Source organism: Aotus nancymaae, unplaced genomic scaffold (assembly GCF_030222135.1).
Source record: "Aotus nancymaae isolate 86718 unplaced genomic scaffold, 86718_ANA_hifiasm-v0.15.2.pri h1tg000065l, whole genome shotgun sequence".
NCBI classification, from domain to species: domain Eukaryota; kingdom Metazoa; phylum Chordata; class Mammalia; order Primates; family Aotidae; genus Aotus; species Aotus nancymaae.
The window spans coordinates 13,619,166-13,635,881 of NW_026988480.1; the positions used below are offsets into that span (position 1 = coordinate 13,619,166).

The 16,716-nt window shown below is 35.1% G+C and overlaps 1 protein-coding gene across 4 annotated transcripts in view; it reads right to left on the bottom strand.

Moving 5' to 3' along the window:
• The window catches only part of SUGCT (succinyl-CoA:glutarate-CoA transferase), a 691,493-nt gene that overhangs the window by 342,802 nt on the left and 331,975 nt on the right, over positions 1-16,716 (bottom strand). For all 4 annotated transcript variants that reach the window (XM_012473534.3, XM_064366749.1, XM_064366747.1 and 1 more), the window contains one exon: positions 15,317-15,419. In XM_012473534.3, coding sequence (XP_012328957.2) covers positions 15,317-15,419 — 103 coding nt within the window. The remainder of the gene's footprint in view (positions 1-15,316; positions 15,420-16,716) is intronic.

Here is a 16,716-nt window from a genome sequence, read left to right on the forward strand (position 1 = left end):
ATAGCTTGATTATTATCAGAATTTGAGTTTGCTAGAAGCTGAGGCCCAGAGTTCTGACTAACAGGGTATAAGACAAAGGTCAAATAGTTATAGTGGGCAAGATCCCAAAAAAATCACACGAGGTATGTTTTTTGGCAGGTTGTGTTAAAGGTGACTTGGACCTGAAGACTTCTATCTTCTAAACTAAAGCCCTACCATGGGACTGATATCCCCTACATTTGTCAACTGTAGACATACACAGGCATATCTACATCCTGGATCATGCTGCTGAGCTCCATTGCCCAGAAGAATATTGATACTCAGGATCAGCAGAATCCACTCCTGCTGGTATGAGTCAATATGCTCCACTTCCAGTAGCTGGCATAATAATATATGGTGCTACAATTTGAATATAGATCAAACTCTCTAACATAGCATACAGATATTCCAAAACTGACTGATTCCCCATTTTCATCTCACCGTCTCTTGCCTGCACACTATTCTCTGGCCATACACAGTACCTGAATTTCTCATATTTCCCCAGCAGTATCACACCTACCATTTCTATGACAGTTACTACTTCTGCCTAAAGTACCTACCCCTTCACCACATTTTCCAGCAAACATCTTACCATCTTTAAAAAAATCAGAATTAAATCAATGAAATATAAATCCTTAAAATAAATAAAAACTTACAGAAAACTGAGGCACGGAGAAGTTGAGTAATGCCCAAAGTCACCCACCAAGTAAGTTACAGAGCCCAAAGAAAAAGCCATACACAGCCACAGCACTCTATCTAAAATATTCTTTGGTTCTAGAATGGAATCGTTGCAGAATCTTTTAAAAATTCAGATATCCATAACTCCATCCTAAACCTGTGTTTTCTCTTGCTGGAGCTCTGGGATCTGCATATTGGGAAAGTTTCCCAGGTAACTCTGAGCGACAATATATTTGAGAACCACCACCTCATGAAATGGAAGGGCTTAGAACAAGTATTGACACTTCAGTGTACCACAAGGAATTGGATAGCATCTGAAACCAATTTTGGTGATATACCATTTTTCAAAAAAGTTAAATGAGACATGTCTATTTTACAAAACTGAGAATCTGTAGAGAAGTACTTCCAGGAGTAACTGCATTCTGGTAACATTTAATTACATTTTGTAAATTAGCAAAAATCTGTTTTGTAAAGAAAAATGAATTTAAATTATCTTTCATTTAAATTCTTGACAAGGGATCAACTACAATTGTGTGGAGAATAGATTTGATTTGAACATTTGATTGAGTGTGTAGCTGTCTTAGTGGTCCTCAGACATCAAAATTAAAATCTCAAGCATGATGAAGAAATATTAATAATATTTCAGGCTTTATACTACTCAGTGTTTCATGTTTTTGGAACACCAAAAGGAAGATTATTGTAATCAATAAGTGAAATGAGACACAAATGAAAACCATGGCATATATGGGGCTCCCCCTTTGCCACTACATGCTTTCACATTTTTAAAAAATTCAAGGCTCCTTGTCTTTGCATTTATGTAATGTGAGATATTTGAAATGAAATTTGTTTTGCGTTATTTTTGCTTTTTATTTAAAATAAATTTAGACTTGCAAAAAAGTTGCAAAGTGAAGTTTTCACATACTCCCATCTCAACTTCTACTATTAACATCTTACCTAACCGTGGTAAAAGTATCAAAACCAAAAAATCAAAATGGATGCAGGGCTATTAACTAATCTACAGACTTTGTTTGAATTTTGGCAAGTGGCCCAATAAGGTTCTTTTCTCTGGATTAGGAAGCAATCTAGAATCCCACATGGCATACAAGTGTCATGTTGTTTAGCCTTCTGCAATCTGAAACTGTTCTTCAGGTTTTGTCTTCCATAACCTTGATGCTTCTGAAGAATACTGGTCAGCTATGTCATTGTCCCTAAGTTTGAGCTGGCCAGATGTTTTTCCACAATTAGACTGAAGTCATGCATTTCGGGCAGGAAATTAAGGTTATACATCATATCAAGGGGCACATGATATGGAAGTTCATGTATGATGAATGATGACTTGGTTATATACTTAGGATGTATGATGACTTGGTTAAGATGGTGTCTATAAGATTCCTCCACAGTAATGAAGGAATTTTCCTTGTAATGAAGAAGATGGAAAAATACTATGTCTAACAATGAAAACTATGTACACAGCAACAGCACTCTATCTAAAATATTCTATGGTTCTAGAATGAAATCCTTGCAGCATCTTTTAAAATTCAGATATCCCTAACTCCATCCTATACCTGTATTTTCTCTTGCTGGAGCTCTGGGATCTGTATATTGAAAAAGTTTTCCAGGTGACTCTGAGGCATCTGCCAATGGTCCTTTTCCAAAACAATTGTTAATATGGTGTTTACCTAAGGGTAATTTTCTATTTCTCTTCTTCCTTCTAGGTTTATTAATCGAAATTCTACATTTCAGATTTATTTATTTATGTATTTAACTATGTATTTATTTTTGTATGACTTCATGAATATTTATTTTATTCTGAAAAGTAGAATCCAGTAATACAATTTTGTTACACAAATTGTCCCAAAGTGGCTGTTGAAAACTCTTAACGTTTCCTCTTTGTACTTCTGCCATGTTCCTATCATTTTGTGAGCACTTCCTTACTTAACAGAACCACAAGATGTTTCAAGATTGTATTATATTTGAGGTAAAGTATAGGATAGATTATTTAGTATTGCTCAGATACCAAAAAACAAGACTTTTTTTTCCTCACTCACCCCGACCATTGCAGATTCTGATGACTTATACCTTTTTCTGAAAATTTTGTTTCCCTCACACTTCAAAACACTGTATTTACCAGAGAATACTGAATAAATGCTAAGTAACTATTAAATGCTTTATTATAGAAAAATTGTATTTAAAGAAAGTAGTGTAAAAAGAAGCTAGCCATTCATTTCCCTGTGTCAGATTTTCTGTCTTTTCAACAAAAAACATTTTATTTTATTTATTTATTTTTTTTTTTTTTAATTTTTTTTTTTTATTGCATTTTAGGTTTTGGGGTACATGTGAAAAACATGCAAAATTGTTGCATAGGTGCATTCATGGCAGTGTGATTTGCTGCCTCCCTCCCCCTCACCCATATCTGGCATTTCTCCCCATGCTATCCCTCCCCAACTCCCCCCCCCGCTGTCCCCCCCACTCCCCCGCAACAGACCCCCGTGTATAGTGCTCCCCTCCCTGTGTCCATGTGTTCTCCTTGTTCAACACCCACCTATGAGTGAGAACATGTGGTGTTTGATTTTGTGTTCTTGTGTCAGTTTGCTGAGAATGATGGTTTCCAGGTTCATCCATGTCCCTACAAAGGACGCGAACTCCTCATTTTTAATGGCTGCATAATATTCCATGGTGTATATGTGCCACATTTTCCCTGTCCAGTCTATCATCGATGGGCATTTGGGTTGGTTCCAGGTCTTTGCTATTATAAACTGTGCTGCAATGACCATTCGTGTGCATGTGTCCTTATAGTAGAACGATTTATAATCCTTTGGATATATGCCCAGTAATGGGATTGCTGGGTCAAATGGAATTTCTATTTCTAGGTCCTTGAGGAATCGCCACACTGTTTTCCACAGTGGTTGAACTAATTTGCACTCCCACCAACAGTGTAAAAGTGTTCCTATTTCTCCACATCCTCTCCAGCATCTATTTTCTCCAGATTTTATTTTAATTAAAAAAACAGAATTCCAATATGTATATAAGTAATTAAAAAGTAATACAGTATTATTATAAATATATCTATATACATGTCCAGAACTATAACATTTGCTTACATTATAATCAATATAATAATCCATGCTTTATAAAAATTCCAGTTATTTATTCTCTTATATAATATATTTCTATAGTTTGAATTAGATATATTACAAAAATTCTAAATTCTACGAATAAGTACTTACAAAATATCTAAATTTTTAGAGTACTTCAATTTAAAAGCTATGTCAGGATTCTTCTTAAGCAAAACAATCATAAAACTTTTTTCAAAAATAGTAAGAAAATGTTGCTTTAAAGTTGGAACATTCAGGTTGCGGGTACGATGGAGCAATAACTCTACACCATCTCTCCCACTGAACACAGCTCTAAATCCTGGACAGACTACAAGGAGCAGCTATTTGAGGATTCAAAAGTAAATAGCAGCAGATGGACTGAGGAAGAGGAACAGAATTCAAATACCAGCAAACAAGTGGTAACATAACTAACTTTTCTACTCCTGTATCCCCCGGTCTGAACTCAACACACAACAAACAAAGAAGTGAGCCCTGAAAAGCAGACAGAAAGAAAAAGCCCAGGAGAAGCCTTCTAGTTCTGGCTTATGGGAAAGGGAATGCAAAACATTCAGAGAGTATGTGAAAACCCTCAAATATTTTTTAAAAAATTATTTTGTTCATTTGCCTACCCACCAGACCTCAGGCAATTCTCTGCTGACGGTGGTAACAGCAGCAGTGACAAAAGAGGGAATGGGAGTGAACAAAAGACAAAACCCTAAGAAAGGGGACATTCTTCTAGTTTTAAAGAAATCACAGTTTCGAAAGGGTAGAGCCAAATCCCATTGGTCTTTTTCCCTTTGTGATCTCCTGCCACCTTGCCCCAAAGACAGTGCGGTTGTGGAAGTGCACAGTAGATTAGGGTAATGAAAGTCGTTGTATTTTTGCAAAAAAAAAAAAAAAAAAAAAAGTGTCCCAGAAAACTGGAAGTAACCAGGGCGATCATGAGAGAAAAACTTGAGAATATGACTATATAAAGCTGTTTATGAACCACATAGTTTACACCAGAATAATTCCTGGCAATCTACTTATGCCAAATCCTAAGCCCTATGAAAGATATTAGAAATCACTGGACATTGTTAGGTCCAGAAACATAAACAGGCTCCAGGATGATTCGAGCCAAGGTGTTCTTTGGGAGATTATTCCAAACACAACTACTGTAAAACTTTCACACTTGTCTTTCAAAAAAAAAAAAAGTGAGATGGGAGATCACAGCTAACAAGGTCAGGACAAGGAGGCTGAACACCACAGTAGGGCACAGTCAGAGGTTCTTGAGGGTATAGGAAATAACTGAAAGAGAATGAGCACCAAGCACAAAGTAAAACAAATTTAGCACATTTATTCTGCTAGAGTAAAGATACATTCGGGTTATCTTGGAAAGAGGCAGGGTAAAGCATGCAGGGCACAACTTTTGAAATGAACTTTCTTCTTAGTAAAACAGTAATTTACCTGGTGAAAATTATTTTTTAAAAAAATTGATATTCTCTAGAAATTATTATAAGGTCATACAGCAAATGAAGAAACATTCATTCAAGAAAATCAACTCAATCTTAGTAAGAATGGTGAGGGTCCATAGCATACGAGCCATGGTTTATTCCATTAACCTCCACCATTACCACCAAGCTCTACACCTCTACATTACAAAAGCTCTAATGGAGGCACTCTACTCCAGGCAGGTGCAGCCAAGATAAGGAGTGCTTACTCTCTACCTACCTTCTACTCTAGGACTATGGCTTTACCCCAAGAGGAGTAGGCTGCTGTGTTTTTCACTTCTCATAGCCTGTGCTGCAGAAGATACATTCTGGGCAGACATAGCAAAAATGACATGGTCTGCCTTCCCCCTTCCCATCCCCACATGTAAGGTGGAAGCTCTACCTTAAGCATGACAGGCCAAGGAATGGGGTTGGGGGCATGGTTCTTGTTGCCCCTGCTAAGAAGGAAATAAAGTGATAGCAAAGGGGTAAAAAAGACATAAGACACATAGAAAACAGAAAGCAAAATAGCAGATGTAAATCCATCCTATAAATCATAACATTGAGTATGAATGGCTTGAATAACCTAATCAAAAGGTAGATATTTTCAGATTGAATTAAAGAAAAAAAAACAGGATTCAACTATCTACCTTCCACATAAGACATACTTTAGAATCAAAGTTACAAACAGGTTGAAAATGAAAGGATATATAATATAATCAAACACCATGAAAGAGAATAGAGTGGCTATACTAATACCAGAAAGTAGATATTAAAACAAAAATGTTACTAGAATTAGAGAAACCTTCATATTGATAAGGCAGACAAAGGGACCTAACAGACATCTATAAAATATTCCAACAGAATACCCATTCTTCCAAAAATACATGAAACATTCTAGAAAATAGATTATATGCTAGGACATAACAAGACTCAATGAATATAAAAGAGCTGAAATCACACAAAGTATGTTTTCAAACACAACAAGCAATACTAGAAATTAACGTTAGAAAGTTTGGGAAATACAAAATAGTAAACACTAAATAAGAAATTTCTAAATAATCAAGAATTTTAAAATAATCTATTTATATTAATGGTCAATTGATTTTGAGAAAGATTGATTGACATGAAAATTCATATGGAAAACAAAAGTCTTTTCAACAACAGTACTGAGACCATTGGATCTAGGCCAGTCACGATGGCTCATGCCTATTACCCCAGCACTCTGGGAGACCAAGGTTTGGGGATCACCTGAGGCCATGAGTTTCACACCAGCCTGGCCAACATGGTGAAACCACGTCTCTCCTAGAAATACAAGAATTAGCAGAGCATGGTGGTGCACCATTCTAATCCCAGCTACTGGGGAGGCTGAGGCATGAGAGTCACCTGAGTCTGGGAGGCAGAGGCTGCAGTGAGCCAAGATAGTGTCCGTGTACTCCAGCCAGGACAACAGAACAAGACACAGCTCAAAAAAAATAAAAATTTAAAAATTTAAAAAAATCTATTCTTAGCCAGGTACATAATCCTAGCACTTTGGAAGGCTGAGGCAGGAGCATAGGCTGAGGCCAGAGGCTGAGACCAGCCTGGGCAACATAGTGAGATCTCATCTCTACAAAAAATAAACAAAATTATCCAGGTACTACAGCCTGGAGACAGAACAAAACCTTGTCTCAAAAAAAAAAGTGGGGGGGAGGAAGAAGAAGAAATCTATTCTCCCAACAAATTTGAAGTAGACAATGTATTTTTCTTAATTATAATTACTATACTGTACTTTAAGTATCCAGAACTTAATCGTAAGTACGTTTATAAATGAAAAGTTTTATATTTCAAAGTTTATACTCTTTGGCCAACATTTCTTTCTAATTTATGGTTAGGAGAGTAAACATATAAACACATTTATATATTTACTGATTCTTTGAATTTTCTGAGTTTTTACAAAGTGGCATCTCATGTCTTTTGCCCATTATTCTTTTGGAAATTTTAGTGTTTTTTGTCGTTTCTAAGAGCTCCCAAGATATTTAAGTTACAACAGCATTTGGTCATATTCATTGCAATAACTTTTATATTGTTCTGTAACTAAACTTCGTATTTTTATCATAATGGTATGTACTTTATATTTTTTCACTTTTACTGATCAAATTTATCAATTTCTTTTCTTTCTGACATCTTTTATTACATTGATGCTTTTGTTTCTTAAAATCTAACTGATTTTCATGAATACTTTCTTTTAGTTAAAAATAGTCTACAGTAAACTCTGAAACCTCTATTATCTGGGAATAAAGCATAGATGTAATTTTAAGAGAAAAATAAGTTAATTTCCTTTGTTTCAAACAGAAAATGTCTCCCTTTCTCCTTTTATTTGTCATGCTATTTTTATCACATACCAAATCTCTATGCATGTTTTAAAGTTTTTCTTTACGTTTCATTAATCTATCTCTTTATTTTCTGCTAGCCCCATTATTGTGGTTTTGGAATATATTTAATTATGTATGATAATGCTTGCTTCCTTCTCATTACTTATGTTTAACCATACAAAATATCTGCTATTCTTGTCCACATGTTCTTTTTCAGGTAGATTTGAAAAACTATTTTTTAAAAATTTTCAGAAAAATATTATACTGGGACTTTGACTGCAATTATATTAGAGCTATAAGTATCTGGGAATAATTGATTCCTTAACAATATTCAGTGTTTGCAGCCATGAATGACTATGTCTCTACATATATTCAAACAATTTCTGTCTCTCAATCAAGGTTAATGTTAATAGTTTTCTGTATCTAGGCCTTGCATTTTTCTTTCCAACCCCCTCAAGAACACCAAGCCTGAAAGCCCTAAAATCTGATGGTGTTTGTATCAGAAAACACAGTCAATAACATATTACATGTTTTCATTTTGTTACTATAGAAATCATTTCTTTGAGTAAAAGCTTTTTCTTCTAATACAAATTTAGGAGGTTTCCAAAAAGAAATGGGTAGTAGAATGCATGCTAATTACCTACTCCATATAGGACTTCTAAAAGATGAAACTCTTATGCCTTCAAATAAAATATTATGAAGACATTAAATCTAAAAGAATATGTTAAATTTAGTTGGAGGCTAACAAATGAAAATTAAAATAACTAAAAAGTGAGCAAAGCTGGAGAATAAAGAACAAACTCCCACATATTTTTATAATTGGCTATCTTGATCCTGCCAACATTGCAGCCACTAGCCACATGTGGCTACTGAGCACTTGAAATGTGGCTAGTCTGCAATAAGTGCTATAAGCATAAGATGTACAACAGATTTCAAAGACTTAGCACAAACTTTAAAATGTTTCATTAAGGTTCCCCTTTAATTTCTATTTTGAATATTTTAAGTTAAATAAAATATATAATTTAAATTATACATTTTGCTATTAATGTTAAATTCATTTTGCTATTTCATTTTAAAATTTGCCCACTACACACTTTCAATGACAAATATGGCTTGCATTATATTTTTATTGTACAACACTGTGCTAAACTGTTTTCAAAAATTAGCTGATACAAATTACTTTTTTTTTTTTTTTGAGACAAAGTCTCACTCTGTTGCCCAGGCTGGAGTGCAGTGGCATGATCTTGGATCACTGCAACCTCCGCCTCCTGGGTTCAGATGACACTTCTGCTTCAGCCTCCTGAGTAGCTGAGACTACAGGTGCATGCCGCCATGCCCAGTTAATTTTTTTGTGTTTTTAGTAGAGACAGGGTTTCACCATCTTGGTCAGGCTGATCTCGAACTCCTGCTCTCGTGATCTGCCTGCCTCAGCCTCCCAAAGTGCTGGGATTACAGATGTAAGCCACCGCACCCAGCCACAAATTACTCTTTATTCTGGTTGCAAAATGCCCCCAAATAATATTCATTCAGTTTTCTTGATTTTAATTTTTTACACATTAAAAAAATTATGTCTTTGGCTTGCAAGTTCAAGGTTTAGTAAAAGTTAATTATTATACTATATATTTCCACTCTGAAATATTATAGAAGTGTTCAGAAAATACAAAGTATGTATGTGGAGCTTGATGAATAAACTATAGCACATGCGAGAGAGAGAGAAACAGAGAATAATGTTATGAGACATCAAAATATATTTTATGTCTCAAGATCACAAATAATTTCAAAATTACTAAATGGTAAAAGCTGAAACCCTCTATTATCTTCTTCTTAGTCATTGAGAAGAAATTTATTAATAATAGAATAAACTAATTACAAAAGATATTTGAAAGGATAAAGAGTTCTTAGGCAAATATGCTTAAGACATTTTAAATTATTTTGTCAGATTTTAAACTTTTGTTACATCATTAAACAAGAAAACATCAAGTTTTATACCTGTTATTTCTTGCTATGAAAAATGCTCAGAGAATTTATATGTAACTCTCTGTGACACTGAACACTTTCTACCTTAACCTAAACTGCAAAATCCTTGAAATTTTGACAGCTTTGTCTTCTTGATTGACTTTCTACCATCATACCACTCCTTGCCAAACACCAAACACAAGACTATAGACATAGCTGATGTCAGTGACGATTTATTAAATTAAAGAAGGAATGACTAAACGAAGAAGTGATTATGACCTCGTTTGCCCCTATGTGTTATAGCCTAAAGACATTACGTCCATAAAAAAGTGTGTCCAAATTTTGTAGGTATATAGAAGAAAAAGAACATAAAACGTTAGTAATGTTGTAAGTCCTTGATTCTTATTCAACATTTTTAATGTTTCCTCTTAAATAGTAACACAGGAAGTTTTTTGCAACAATAATTTTCTCAACTAAACAAAATAAAACTGTACATTATTGCCTTATACTTTATATATCATTATAAAACTGGGAGCTTAAACTCTCCATCTTTATTTTATCACCTAAGTCAGAAATACATTATTTCTTCAAATATTTAAAATATTATACTCAGGTATAATAAAACAAAACACACAAATAATCTGGTATATCCAAATTTGTATATCATTTAAATCTGTCATGTATATTCAGAGACACACATAAAATTTATGTTTTTATCTCCTTGTCTGCTAGGAATTATTTCCAGACCTATTATTTTACATCAGATCTTCATCAACAGTTTTCCAGTTGCAGAGACCACTGTATGTATGTATTTCCCAGCAGTATTAGAAGCAAGAATATAATTTTGCTTGACGTGTATAAGCCTCTGAGGGCTATGAAACTGCATTTCAAGAAATATTAACTAATGTCATTTGAAAGGTGATTTTTAAAATGCATCAGAAGAGTGTGTGTGTGTGTGTGTGTGTGTGTGTGTGTGTGTTAGAAAGGTCTTGAAAGCTAACTCTGTATTTTGGGGTGCTTCTGATGCTTACTATATGAATATTGGCCTTTCTAAAAAAATGAGATACTCAGATATTTTGCCAAAATGTGCTAAAACAAAATCACTCAGAGAATATGAGCTAGTCTAGAGATTAATAAACCCTCTGATTTCAAAAGCTTACACAAATAATCAGATGAAAACAGATAATTTTCAGCCTTCAAATATTTCAAGACTTCATTCTGTTTCTATGACACATTCATCCCGTATGAAAGATTTGCTATAGGGGTTGTAATGGCCTTCTGGGACAGAAAGAATAAGGTTTCTGGAGAAAATGTTAAATTAATTTTGATGGTGATGCAAAGTTAAGAAAGGGTTTTTAAGGGATGGATTGCTGCCATGGGGTGGAGTTTTATTTTGGTATCCTTTTAGAGCCTGCAGGTGTTTGGCACTAGTTAAAATCAGGGCCAGCTGTGATATTTCAATAGTTCTGATATTTTCCTCCCAATAGTTCTCAGAAGCGATGCTTCAGGGTGATGTCTTACACCTGATATATTCGACTTGTGTGGTACAAATGTGAAGACTCTATTAAATAACACCAGTTTTGTGACAACTTTAGCCCTCTCTTCCCTACCCTCAGGTCATGGCATCAATGACAACAAAAAACACTAATTAGACGCTTCAATCACTCATAGTTTTTAATTAAGCAGTTTAATCAAAGTGGTGATATGCTAGAATCACCAAATGTACAGTTTTAAGTGAAGTCTAAAAGCAGAATGTCACATTGTCTTTTAATTCTCAATGTAGACAATGATGTTTTTAATCCCTCTCAGTGGTAAGATATATACCTATGTTTGCAGGAATTTGAATAGTTTCTATTAAAAGCTGCATTTTCTTTTAAGTTTGTTTGGGTTGGAAACCCTCAAACCACAATGTATTTCATGCACATGTTCCCAAGGGTATGTTAAATAGGACCATACTGAGGTCATCTAGTAAGTTTTTGAAACTTTTTAAGAATTCCTTTAATGTACTGCACAATCTTGGCTTGATTAAAAAAAGATATTTTAAGAAAGCACTTGGAAAAATGACTGGCTATTAAAATCTATATGCAGATAATCTATATTATACATCTATAATGCACAGAGCTTTCCACAGATAATTTGTCATTGAGAGAGAAAGACAATAAAACTCCCACGCTAAAGGTTTTGCATAAAAACTCCTCAGAACTTTCAGTAAATGCAGACCAATCGCCCTCCGCCCAGCCTGCAGTATTCTTGATTGACTTAACAGTGGATGCCTGTAGGATCAGTTTAACTGTGCAAAGGTCTGTCACATATAATCAGAGGATAAGAGGTAGACAATCTTTCATTTATCCATGAAAAATAATATCATCTGTTGTTTTGGTTGAACCAAAAAATCAAGTTACCTCAATCCATGAGACTATGATGAAATTGTTAAGCTAAAAATAGTTTCTACTATCAAGTAAATTTTTGTTGTCTCCAAGTTCAAACCACAGATGAAATGTTGTAAATGGTTTACTTGAGAAGTAGTCACTCAAATTTTTCTGCTGTTACTTGAGGCTCCTAATCCTGGCTTTCGCTGTTGTTGTTACACATACCCCTTTTCATTTTATCGAGGTCTCCATTCCTGCCCCATGTTCCAGGCCTTGTACTTCACACAGAGCAATTTTCAGAGCAGCTGTGCTGGCACAGCACACTCAGAGAGTGGGCCACGCGCACCAGTGGTGCGTTCCCACATCTGAACAGAAGTGGCCGTTTCCACGCACCCAGGGCCAAGAAACTCTACAGCTCATCAGAGGCAAAACAAGGGAGGATACCTTACATGGAAATCATACTTAGAAAAAATTTTTACAAAAAATGAAAAATAAAAGGGTTTTCAATAATCAGAAATAAGGAAGGGAAGTCCTCTTCTTGGCATAGAGTTTGCAGATATATTTTTATAAAAGGATAGCAGAGTGCAAGTTTAAGTTAATGATCCCCATCCCCAAAGCTACACTAGATTTTCTTCTATCCACTATACAAAGATAAGTAAAAGAAATTAAACAGGAATATAAGGGCACCATCATAACCACAGCTACTACTAGGCATTGGCTGTTTACCACCTCACAATCCCTGTGCTGTTTTCTTTATAAACAATAACTCAGATGCTAGTTCACTATTTTACACTTAAGGAAACCAAAGTCTAGAAAGTTTATAATAAACTGCCCACCAATTTTGACTCCATGGTCTTAACCATTATGTTACACTTAGTTCCCTCAGATTACCAAGGGTTTTCCAACCAGCCCTGAAGATAGAGCTTGTCAGCCTCTCTCAGAAGTACACAGGATGATAGTTATGGTGGGGAGAATTTTAAAAGCTGGGGGGACTACACAGGAGCCACTTGATTATTTGGAAAACTTGCACATTCCAGAGTTAACCAACTCATTAACCCCTACCTTTCTAATAAATAAATTCAAAATGGACTTAATAACAGGTACACATTGTGTACTAAATTTATGCTAAGTCACAAGCACTGGATATATCAAAAGTTTGTTGAATAAATGAATGAACTTAGTCATCATAGTTAGATGTCATCTTGAGGGTTTTTAAAAATAATCTGCTTTACACAAATTTCACAAAGGGTAGTTTGTAGAGACATTTGCAACAGTATCAAAAGCTGGTATGCTGACTTAGGTAATATAAATGTTCTCCATTTTGGAAGGTAGGCTAATGACTAAAAATATGCCATAGACTAAGAACAGAAATTTTTGTAGTTCCAAAAGAATTGAGATGCAAAGATTAAAGTAATTACGCCAAACCACAAGAGAAAATTAGGTATGAAAATCCTAATTATCCTATATTCACTTTGAACTAGCCAATAAAGTGAATAATTTTAAGATAGTGGGTGCAATTGTAAATCTTTGTTTATCAAAGCCTAAAAACTAGGTAGTGTTAGAATATACTTAATATATTTTTAAATAATTATATATATTTAATATATTATTATATAAATAATAAATAATATAATTATTTAAAAATAATTCTTTGCTTTGGTGCCTTCATCTCTGATAAAACACAGATAGAGCAATAGAAATGCTGATGGAAAACTCTTAGGAAGTATCTCCAGAAAAATGTACCCTCAAATTGAGATATACATGAAGTTCTACACAATAGCTCAATACACAACAGCTTCAAATGGTGGCTTGGCCTCACTCAAAGTTATGAAGTGAGAAAAACAGTCCCCTGTTCTCCTACATTCAGAGTGTGCACAATGTTACCTCCTTGTAAGGAATCACCAGGCATTAATCCACGGATGGCGTGGGGTCCCTTTCAGATGAATTCACATAGTACACAACAAATGGGCCCCCTTATGTCAAATACTTATTGACCATTATTGACCAGTGTTTTAATATGAACAAAGCTTTGCCAGACTCACAATCTTGGCAGAAAAATAGTACATGCAGAATTCCTGAATTCATTCATTTTTCATACATTTTCCCCAGAAAATGTCATAACCGTTAAATGCAAAATATTTCAATTTTCTTTTAAGCAGATATTCGTGTAAGATTAAAGGTACCAAAATTAAAGAGATAGATTGGTTTTCCAACAAAGGTCTCCTCCCTCAAAAGGTGTATTCTATGTTCAGTAGTTTATTTCTAAGAAAAACCTGCCACTAAATAAAGAACCCAAAGAAAAATACCCCATAGTTTTGAATGTTGGAAACTGACAAGATGATCGAATAATCATAGTGAAAGCTTTAAAATGGAGTCCCTCTACCTTTGGGGATTAATCTATGAATTTGAGAAATGGAAAATTGCTTCTAGTTATATTGATCGAAGTAATAAATTCAAAATATTATTTTGATATCATCTAAAAATAATCACTTGAACAATGTTATAAAATAAATATATTTTCAGGTGACCCTGTTCCTGGGCACCAAAAAGGAGCCTGATAAATAATGTAGAGCACAAATCATTATCTGTGTAAAATTTATGCCTCACAAATAACACAAATTAATCAAACCAAACAAAGTCCTCTCACTTGCAGAATTAAATATGACCTGCTCTGTACATTTTAAGATAATCAGATGATCAGAGGTGGACTGTAACTATGAAAGTTCTCATAGTTCTTCCTACAAAGAACAGTCTCTGAGTACCCAACCCCAATATCTCAATTGTGTATATTTCTGTTTTTCAGGAAAATTAAATACCCTGGCCTCAGAAACTTCATGTAGTGATTGACGAAGAAATACAGTATGTTAAATGTAACGCAAGTATGCTTATGGATCCCACTTCCTTTTTTTTTAGACAGAGTTTTGCTCTTGTTGCCCAGGCTGGAGTGCAATGGCACGATCTCGGCTCACCACAACCTCTGCCTCCTGGGCTCAAGCAATTCTCCTGCCTCAGCCTCCCGAGTAGCTGGGATTACAGGCATGCACCACCATGCCCAGCTAATTTTGTATTTTTAGCAGAGATGGAGTTTCTCCATGTTGGTCATGCTGGTCTCAAACTCCTGACTTCAGGTGATCCGCCCGCCTTGGCCTCCCAAAGTGCTGGGATTACAGGCGTGAGCCACCGCACCCGGACACGGACAGCCACTTCTAAGTTCTGGTTCTTTTTATCTCAAACCCACAAACAATTTTAGTATAACAGTAAAAAATCATATCATGTGACTTAAGCTTAAGATCAGTGGCAAAAGTACCTTGATATAAACCAATCTGGACAGAAAAGAGAGGCAAATGCTTGTGTTGTTAAACTTCAAAAAAACAAACCTGAGGTTCTGCAAATACACTCTTCATGTTGTTGATTGGGCCATATGGGACTCCACTGCCTTCAAAGAGATGTAACCACTTGCTGGTCAGTTCTTCTTCAAATCTAAGAAGACAAACAAGGATAAATTTTTTACACTTGAAAGAAGGTAACACAGCCTCTTATATCACGTGGCCCTCTTTCAAAGCAAGCAATAGTGACAAAAATATGTTTCCTAGTCTTTCTTTATACCTCATTTGAGAGAAGGCTGTCTGTATGAAATAACTTGAGTGGCCACGTAGTGGATAGGAGTAGCCACCCAGGCCCTAGTGTTTAAAAATCCATCACTTAGAGATGTAATTCTTCCTATTTTTATTACTATGAACTCCCTGAGCAATTATAATAATAATATCATTGTACTTTGAGCATGAAGTCATTGGGCAATATGTCTTTTAGGTCTCAGTAGAAGAAATCAGGTTAGAATAGGCACTAATATATTATTCTTCATAACCAAAAATATAGCTGTTTTAAGAAAGCTTTGGGGGAAAGTATGCAAAAATTAATAGTCACAACCATTGGCCTACAAACAACCTTTGTACTATGATTTCCTAACCAGCACAACTCAAGACATGCAAAGAGTGATATTTCAGTTTAGCCAACAAAACTCAAATTCATCCGAATCCTTTGGCTGTTTTATTTCTACTATAATTTTTTTTTTTTTTTGAGATGGAGTCTTGCTATGTTGCCCAGGATGGATTGCAGTGGCACCATCTCAGCTCACTACAACCTCTGCCTCTTGGGTTCAAGCGATTCTCCTGCCTCAGCCTCCCGAGTAGATGGGACTATAGGCGCACACCACCATGCTCAGCTAACTTTTGTATTTTTAGTAGAGACGGGGTTTCACCATGCTGTCTTGATCTCTTGACCTTGTGATCCGCCCGCCTTGGCCTCCCAGAGTGCTGGGATTATAGGCATGAGCCACTGCACCCAGCCTCTACTATAATTTAAAATTGTATTTCACAGACAGAAAAGCATATTGGATTTTATTTATTTTCTCTAATAGGTCTTACAGAAAGGGAGCTAACACATGTATGAAATTTAGTATTTTCTATTTCATCTCTGTAAAGACAGTAAACACAGGAATAAAATCTTGGATCTATAGGGACACCTCAACACAATTAGTTTCTTATGTATGAAGCATTTCAGAATTATTGATTATTAAAATATCAAACCTGTTTTAATTAATAATCTAGATAACCAAAGAGACATTTTTAAAACATTAGCCAAAGTAGACTATTGGCAGCAGGTAAAATGTTTTACTAATTTGGAAGGACTAGTGAAACAATAGTAGAGTATTCATAGACTCCCATTCAGTTCTCCTGTACTTAGCTAGAATTAGCTTCAAATCTGCAGACTCCATAGG